At 41.8% G+C, this 9,219-nt stretch overlaps 1 protein-coding gene across 10 annotated transcripts in view; it reads left to right on the plus strand.

Annotated features, from left to right (window-relative positions):
- The window catches only part of epb41l2 (erythrocyte membrane protein band 4.1 like 2), a 53,511-nt gene that overhangs the window by 8,669 nt on the left and 35,623 nt on the right, over positions 1-9,219 (plus strand). For 9 of the 10 annotated variants that reach the window (XR_002275236.1, XM_020603806.1, XM_020603804.1 and 6 more), the window contains exons 2-4: positions 6,630-6,854; positions 6,995-7,180; positions 8,841-9,083. Coding sequence is in view for 9 of the 10 variants with exons in the window: in XM_020603806.1 (XP_020459462.1) it covers positions 6,645-6,854; positions 6,995-7,180; positions 8,841-9,083 (639 nt within the window). In the remaining variant the exon portion in view is untranslated. Of the gene's footprint in view, positions 1-2,750; positions 2,971-6,629; positions 6,855-6,994; positions 7,181-8,840; positions 9,084-9,219 lie in introns of those variants that run through there. The other variant, XM_020603805.1, reaches the window with a different exon arrangement.

Here is a 9,219-nt window from a genome sequence, read left to right on the forward strand (position 1 = left end):
CCGGGCCGGCCGGTGAAGGCGGGGTACACCCTGGACAGGTCGCCAATCCATTGCAGGGCTAACGCATAGACGAACAACCACAACCGCACACACGCACTCCTATGGGCAATTTAGAGACACCAATCAACCTAACTTGCATGTCTTTGGACTGTGGGAGGAAACCGGAGTACCTGGAGAGAACCCACGCAAGCACGGGGAGAACATGCAAACTCCACACAGAAAAGTCTCATCCCTCAGTCTCAACCCAGAACCTTCTTGCTGTGAGGCGACGGTGCTAACCACTGCGCCACCGTGCTGCCCAGGAATGGATTAATTAATTCATTAGTCTCAAACCAAATGATTTCTTATTCTCTTTGTTTACTTGAACCCATTACGCTCCATGTACATCAGCTGTCAGAAACAGCCACACTGTGATTAAGGTTGAGCATAGTTAGTAAAAGTGAAGCCACCATGAGTCGATCGCCCCCTGGTGGCTGGTTGCAGTGTAAGTCACAAATATCGCCCTGTCCATGTTAGTGGATGGGCCAAACAAAAAGCTCAAAGTACCAACCAGTAAATTTTCCCCCGTTTTTGTTGGATATCATGCTGATTTGTGTGTACAGTGGTTATAGCTCTGGTAAGTTTGTTGATAAGCTAATAGATGATATAAAAATGGGTATATTTTGGATGATTTGACAGCTTTGATTGGCGGCCTGATGCTGTCAATAAACTTCTCATTGCTACTGCAAATAATCTGGTTGCAAAAAGCCAAAATAGCAGCTACTATATTTACAATACTTACATAGTGCAGGGAAGTGGTAATGCATCATTAATTTTATATCCGGTTTATGGTCTAAACACATAAACCGGATATTGTTGTCTGTCTGGTTTCTGTGCTGTTTGTGGGTCAATGGGTTGGAATGGTGTAGTACTTACAGCTCTTCCCTGAAGCTGAGAACTTATTTGATATTTGTGGGTTTTGAAGTACACAGTAATCTAGAAGTATCTTGACACAATCTGGAGCAAATGCTACTAGCTACAGCTAACACTGTTTTTGGGTTGACAAAAATAACATTGAGTGGATGGACAGAAGTACTGTATCATAAGTAAAACTGAAGTAGCAGACACACAGATATAGAGTAGATACATATATGTTAAACCAAGTACCTTTTAATTGGGTGTGATGCATCAGTGTGGATGAGAGGAGTGCCTGGAGAGTAGCTGCCACAGTTCCTGTAGGTTTGCCATGTAAGAGCTGCTGTAAATCTGGTGCGGTTTGAAATGAGTTTAGGTATGGTAGTAATCTCTATTGTCACTTCCACGCTTGTCCGCTAATCTGTATTTTTGCTGCAGTAATCTCTTGTCTCCATGGGGATTAGTTGTTATAGTCTGTGAATGTCATTGCCATGGAAACCCGTTCCTCCCCTCTCTGCCCCACAGAGTGCGGTGGGCGAGTATGTACTGTATATGTTTTTATATTAGACTGAGAGTTGTCATATCTGCTTTATCAGATCAGAATAAACCCAAAACCACTGGACAGGTTACCTCTGCCTTTTCTTTCCGTTGTATGACTTTTGCACTCAATTTTGTATCACTGTCTCATAAAATTTTATCTCTCAGCCACAGGCCAGGCAGGTGTTGTTATGGAAACGATCGTTGAAACCCAGGCGTACAGCAATAAAGTTGTACGTGTGTTTGTTTGACTTGTGTCTGCAATTAGCCCCAGCTCTCATATATTATATAGACTCGAGTCACAGAAATGATGGTATTTTCTGCATCGTCATAGACCCTAACAGGAAGTGATGTTTCTCTCTTGCTTTTTTTTGGTGAAAGTAAAGCCGCTTTCACACAAAAACCCAGAGCGATAATGTAGTTTCCTGTGTCCTCTTTGTTTATATGTGAAGAGTTGATATAGCTGAGAAACAGAATAAAATTATATTTTTCCTGGACTGGATTATTTTTAATTCGTCATTGTTAGAAGAGGCTATGAGGGTTCAGAGAATATCTTCAGAATGTGGGTGACAGCTGTTAAATGATGGTACGGGGTTAAAACGGTCAGCAAGTACCAATTCCCCAAGTTAGCGGAAGGGTTATCTCTGTGACTTGAGTGTATGTAATACGTACATGAGCCCCTAGCTGGGGCTAGGCTGCAGTGTGGCGATTTCAAATGGCAACGCTCAAGATGGGGAAATGAGGATGTAGTCTCATATAGTCAAGCCAGAGGCCCACCACAGGTATTTTTAGCCAAACCTGAAAAATCTGGTGGTTGGAGCATCTTCCTTGGTGTTATTCTGTGTAACTACTTAACATGAGGTTTTGTGTTGTGGAGCTTCTCTGAGGGATTGTAACTAAGAAGCCAAGATTAATGTGATTCAGCCACAAATGATGTGTTGGAGAAAAAGAGATTATGCTTCAGCTTTATAATGAGTTTTGATAAATATTGAAGTGACAGATTGTGGGTTAATTGAAAGTACGATGTTAAAAGAATATTAGCTCTTCTAGTGATGTGTAGTGAAGAATGAATGAAAGAAACGGAGCTGTAATTTCCATGACAGTGTCCATCAGACATACAATGCATGCATATTAGGTGCGGTCTTTCTCCTTTCTCCTTTCTCCCTCTTCCACCTCTCTCTCGCCTCTGCTCCTCTCTCTCAAACACTCCTCTTTGCCGTCTGCTCTCCAACCACCCACCCTCTCATGTTCTCTCATTTTTCGCCCTCATTTCTCTGAGCGATAGTCCCGGGGGAAAGCAGATGCAGAGCGCCGAGGGAGAGAGAGGAGGAGAGGATGGAAGAGAGAAGATGGCAATGACAGTTTGTAGGGCAGGCATTTGCTAAGAGGTGGGAAGAGAAAGTGAAGGAAAGGAAACGGACATCGGCATAAGTAAAGAACAGAAGAGAAAGATTTAAGTGGAAAAAGCAAGCTTGAACAAACAGAAGGAAAATAGAAGGGGGGAAAGGGAAGAGGAGAGAGCAACAGAAACAACAGTAGGTAAGGCTGTTAGTTGTGTCCATCAGTTCCTTTAACCATTCATTTTAACCAAAAACAGGACAGGTCTAGCATGTCATTGGTTGAGAATGGGCAGATTTACTGCAGTAAAGCTTAATCAGTGTTGTTAGGCACAGTAAAATGTTAGTTTTTCTTCTTTAGTACAACTATGTGTGATGTTAATTTGCCAAATGCAGACTGATAAACCTCCTTCAACAGCAAGTAGCCAGCAAATATGTAAGTTCATAGGAAGATAAGAGATGAGGTAAGATGAGGAAGTGAGCTGCAACATGCTAAGTGTTAGACAGAAAGATCAGTGGAGTTGAATTAGAAAAATGTGCACAAACTGAAGTACCTCGTCTAATTTAAATGGCAGAATGAGTTTCATCTCATTTATATGAAGCTGCTGTCAAATTTCTAGCTCAAGTGGTGGGAAAAATCCACATGAATATTTGACTGTCAGCTACATAACAATGACTTGTGTTGGATACAGATCCTGCCATAAACTCTTCAGCATGTGAGTGTATTGGTCTATATGAAGAGAGGCCGCAGTAATGTCAACTTCATTGTTTACATGGACTGTGGGAAGAAGAGAGCAAGAGGAGGGGTTTTAGGGGGGAGATAATACGAGTGGTGGATTGGAGGGGATTGAAAGGGGGCCCCAGAAGAAAGGGATAGAGATGAGGAAAGGATGAGTTGTGAAAGAGGTAGAACAAGGTTCCCGGTGTTATACAGTTGTAGAGAGAGAGGGCCAGTTTCAAGCAGGCCTAAGTGGCCGTGACGAACATCTTGCAAAAAGCTGCACTCAGATGCCAGCTCCCTCTCTTGCTCTCTTGCTCTCACACACACACTGCATGCTAGTCCACTGAGAGACCCAGTGTCTCAGAAGAGTGGGAGCTACAGTTAAGTAGGTGGTAACAGACCTGTTTTGATGACTTTAGGGTTGGGTAGATTGAAGAAGACATTGCGCTTAGAACAAAAGCCAAAAAGCCCAAACTGATTTTATCGTTTCTTTGGGCCCCCTGCACAGATGGCAACCTGTCATGAACATTTCACAAATTCTATTTTTTCCATATCTAAAGCATGTGCAACAATGTCATCATGGTGCACACTGCACTTCAAAATAGATGTTCTTGATTGCTGGGCAATATACACTGGCAGTACTCTTGGAAAAATAACCTCTCAGAATCTATTTTAGGAAATTATCCCAGCATGAACATTGTCAGCATTCTAAAATAATGTTTGACATGTTTAGCATCTTAATTTAGTGTGTTAGCATGCTAACATTTGTGCTGAAGTTCATGGCTGTCTGTCCAGTGGTTGTTGGGAAGTCAGAAGGTGTTGTATATTGGCTCTCTTGATCTCTTCATGCACATTGTTGACAAAATTAAAATATAATGTATCACCAGGATTATCCTGTTTTGTCATCTATGGTATTAGCTCTTCATAAGAGAGAAGTCAGTAGTGTTAGTCTTTTGTTCTCCTTATCTACACAAGTGCATGTGTTGCCTCTGTAAAATTTGCACATGCCCTCATCTCTTCTCCTCCCCTCCATGGTAAGGAGACCTATTCTATTTTTATTTCCGTCCCCTCCCTGCACACCTCTGCTGCAATGTGATTTTGTGTGTGTGTGTGTGTGTGTGTGCGTCCATGTCATCTCTTATTGAAGGTGGCAGAGCAGACAGAGAGTCAGGCAACCGGTAAGATGGCTAGGAAGTAAAATGGAGACAGCAGGATTTGGAGCACAGCAGTTTTTATTAAAAAAAAAAAAACAACTGTGATGCATGTTGCAATGTTTCTAGGCGTTCCAGTCATACTCTGGGTGTGTTTTGTTGAAGTGTTTGTCAGGCAGTGACTTTGACCATAATGTTACGCATCATATAGAACAGTTTACCCCCACTTTTGTGCAGAACATCTGGGAATTGAATGGTCTTTATTAGGATTTTTTGTTAAATGTGAGACATTGGTGTCACACGTCTGCATCTTCAGAGACAAGGAAGTGAGTTTAGTGACGTTGGGCTTGACATTTTGTGCAGAGAACTGAAATGATAGGTGAAAGGGGAAAGTAGGGGAATGCATGAAGATTAAACAAAATTGTGATGGCAGAAATCACATCGTGGAGGAACTGATAAGATGCAGCAACTAAAATTTTGACTAAGTGGTGTCTTCATCAGAGTAAGAAGAGGCAGTGGTGGTGTAGCTAATAGCTGTAGGTACGGGTGTTGCTTACGTCCAGCCAATGCCATAGTCTCACATAAAAGTAGGTTATAAAATTATAATAGAAACTAAACATAAAACAATAAAAATGTATTTCCTCATTTAATCCATATGGCTGAACTGTACTGTGTGTTAATACAGCAGTGTTCTCTGCATAATGCTTTGTTTAGTGTTTGCTTCTCTAGGTGATGTGGAAATAAAGACATCCTTTAAGTCCAAGTGAGAGTTGCTTATTAAATGCTCTAAGGATTACCTTGTCCTCTAGATTCCATCTTTATAGACCCTGCCTCATGTTCTCCTGTCTGTTGCAGCAACGGTTTGAGCTTTAGCTTGGCAGATGTGCAAAGACTCCCTCACCTAATATGCAGATGGTGTAATGAATAATAGAGTCCGAGCCTCAGAGGGCCAGAAAGACATACTGTCATTGGTGGGAAAAAAAAAAAAAGGTTAGAAACTAAAAGGACTGCAGAAGGCAATGACGTAATCGTATACGAATCAAGCATAACCTATCAATGGTGGTGTATAAACACACACGCTCACACACACACCAGAGCAAAACAGGCTGTGTATCAAAGTAGAACCCCCTTAGTAGGCAGCACTGCACACTGTGACCTCAACTCCCAATCCAGATCAGTGTCATGGGCATCTAGTGTTATCAACAAATGAGTGTTGTAGAACTGTGTCTGTTGCTGTGACTGGGTGTGTGTGGACAATGCTGCCAAAGATATTTGGGTTGAAGAGTGTGTGTTGACCACAGCTGCAGGGTAAAACCAATGACTCACATATTAAGAATTGTGTAATTTTTCCATGTTTGTGTGTGCATGCACAGATGTGTGTGTTTGACTGTTTGTAACCAGCTTTTGACCCAAATGAAACTCAGTGCATGAAATAATGGCATCCTAAACTCTTGTTTTTGTGTATGTGTGAAAAAGAGGCAGGACAGCCCAAGAGCTAATGTTTCAAACAGATATGAGCTCATGTGCTCATAGCTGTGAGCCAAAGGACCAGAATCAGTTACTGCATCTTACAGTCTATAACACTCATCTATTGAATTTTGGTGTTTTATAAGTTCCTAATAACTTACTCCCATTATAACAAGAGTTTCTCCTGTTGTAAAGAAAATATTGATTGCACTTAAAACCAGAAGCAATGCAATGGTGTGAGTCATTTATAAATGATAACCCAGATTAATATTGGTGCCAAAATCAGTGGGGCATTCAGAGTTTTTTCCAGTTCGCTGTCATACAATAACGGGTAAAACAAACTGGTGTCCTTGAAGTTATGAATAGGATAGAGGATCATTTTAATAAGTGAACTAGTGTACAAGTGTAAGTGTTTTTAAAGATGATGATATTAGGATATACCCAGTAAATGTTGTCACTGTGAAATTTATTTATTTATTTTAATTTGACACCCCTCCATTGCTCTTCTTTCTCACTCTGCAGGTTTGACTTATCACCATGACAACAGAAGCAGGCTCTGAGACAGAGGTGAAGGAGAAAGCAGAGGAGTCAGCTGCTCAGCTGGACCAATCAGAGAAGGCATCTGGAAAGCCTGAGGAAGTAGCGAACGCAGAACAGGAGGAGAAAGAACAGGAGAAGGAGAAAGAGGGCAAAGGAATATCTCGCTACCTGCCATCATGGCTTAAGAAGCAGAAGTCACAAAGCCAGGTACAGTGAATACACACCCTTGTTATTATACTGTCACAGTTGGTAGAAAACCTAGCTTAAATTATTTAGCAGCAATACTCATGTAATGAATATCTAGGCTGGGTTTTTGATGGCTGTATTTTTTTTCCTGACCCATAAAGACTTCCCCAACCAAGGAGGTCCTACCCGCAGAGGAAGCTGTTAGCAAGGTGACACAGGAAGAGGAGGGGCCTGCTCCAGAAGTGAACGGGCACGCAGAGGAAGTGGAAGAGAAAGAGGCAGTAAAGTCAGAGCAAGTGCAGACAAAAGAAGCAGAATCGAATTCCAATGCCATCGCTGACACTGAGGTACTGCTCATATGTTTTAATTGCTCTCTATACACCAATGGTACACAAGCTCGGAGATAAAGTAGACAGCGACAACCTACCTACTTTAAGTTTGAGTTGAAATGCTTCCCTCTGTTTGTTCTCCCAACACACAAAGATTGCTTGATCTATGAGTGGTGGGAGGGGTGAGGAAAAATACAACACAGATGGACAAGTTTGTTAATTACAGCAAAATCTGTCTATTACTGTGTATAAAGTCACATAATTATTACTCATCTTATCCTGAATCATATGGTTTCATTGTGGCCCAGTAGCAAATATTACAATGCCTGTTATCTTTCTGTGGGGCAGGGGCTGGGAACTGACAGGTGTTGATAACGCTGAATACATAAATAGAAATCCACCCACCACTGAAAGCAGTAGTTCAACCAGTCGTTGGACATTGTTGGACAGTGAGATTGCCAGGCAGCCAGCAGTCAATCTCGGTATGAAAGCTAGTAATTACATGCAGAGCGTAACGATGCAATGATTCAACTAGCCAACTTTTCAGGGGCCAAACCTATAAAATTGAGTGTGGTTAATGTGATGTGTGTGTGTGTGGTGTGCCAATGTGATGTGTGGCTAATAGCTAGTGTAGCTAACCCTGGTGAACATCAGGGTCAGCAACAGGTCAGCCAAGAAAACAGATCTGGCTTATTGCCACCTCTTGTTAATATAAATAGATTACATGGGAGTCTTGACTTGATATCAGAGTTCTCTGTATATCGTTCCACAATGCATGGTTAACAATATTGTCCAAAATGTTGAACTGTTCCTTTAATATGTTCAATTGAGTGAGAATGATTACTCCCAGTGAGGGTGCACTGCTGCAGTTTGGATCACTGTAGTGTTTGGGAATGTCTGTATCTTGTTGCTTAATCTGGAAATGCATACTGCACTCAGATTTACACTACACAGGTTGTTGGACCATTCACAGTCATTTGTGAATAGATTGTAATATATTTGCTTGTGCTTAATAAGGCCCCACCATTTTCCTTATTTACTAGCAAATACTGTGGGAAATACTGCAAAGAACCATATCTGTATCTTATCAATATAAATATTCTGCCCTGCTGCAAGTTAGTTAGTTGGTCAGTTAATAATCACAGATATGAAGCTAAATCTGTTTTCCAGCAGTAAGTAGGTGACAAGTATTTTGCCTAAACAAATGTCCTCCTACTTCAGTCAGCCACATATTGTTGGGGACATGCACATAAAGTCACTAATCTCTATACTGAGTAAGAAAGCCAGGGATAAAGTGTTATTAGATATTAGATGATAGTTTTCACAGTGTAAAAGTTCCCTGACTATACTTGCAAACTGTTTAAAACTACTGCTCAGAAAGACACACACACACACACACACACACACACAGAGCTATTCTGCCTCATACACATGTACAGACACAAACTCTTCCAGCGATCACATTAAGCCACCCAGGCCCACCCAGTGACATCAACATTTTTAGCGACCAGGCCAAAAGAAACGCCCGCAGTTTCAAAGAGCCAAGTGTGACTAGAAGGGGAATTACAAGAGTAGAGTGAGGAAGCAGGGTGCCCTCTTCTTTTGACTTTTTTAGGTTTCTACAGCCACAGTGGAGAAACCTGGTTTGACATTTTTTTTGCTTATCTCACACACTCAGCCTGCCAAGGAAGAAAGTGCTATGAAAAGTCCTGAGGAGGCCAACGAGACAACACAGGGGGACAAAGCAGTAGAGCAGAAGAAAGAGCTGGAGGAAAAGGTGAAAACTGAACGGGAGGGAGGAGGAGAAGGCCAGATGTCCATTTTCCCATCTCCTCTTCGTCTGGTGAGGAAGACCAAGATGAAGCTGGTGGTGTGCCAAGTGGCACTCCTGGACGGGACCGATTTCACCTGTGAGGTGGAGGTACGACATAACAAAACTGATCAGAAAGTGTCCTGATCACATGGGATCAAAGCATTGTGTTAGGGTTGATGTGTGCAAAAGTACAGAATGCAATAGATCATGGAGAACAAATATTTCACAGATAAAAAAAGTCAGA

The sequence above is a fragment of the Monopterus albus genome, unplaced genomic scaffold (genome assembly GCF_001952655.1).
Source record: "Monopterus albus unplaced genomic scaffold, M_albus_1.0 scaffold62.1, whole genome shotgun sequence".
Classification (NCBI taxonomy): domain Eukaryota; kingdom Metazoa; phylum Chordata; class Actinopteri; order Synbranchiformes; family Synbranchidae; genus Monopterus; species Monopterus albus.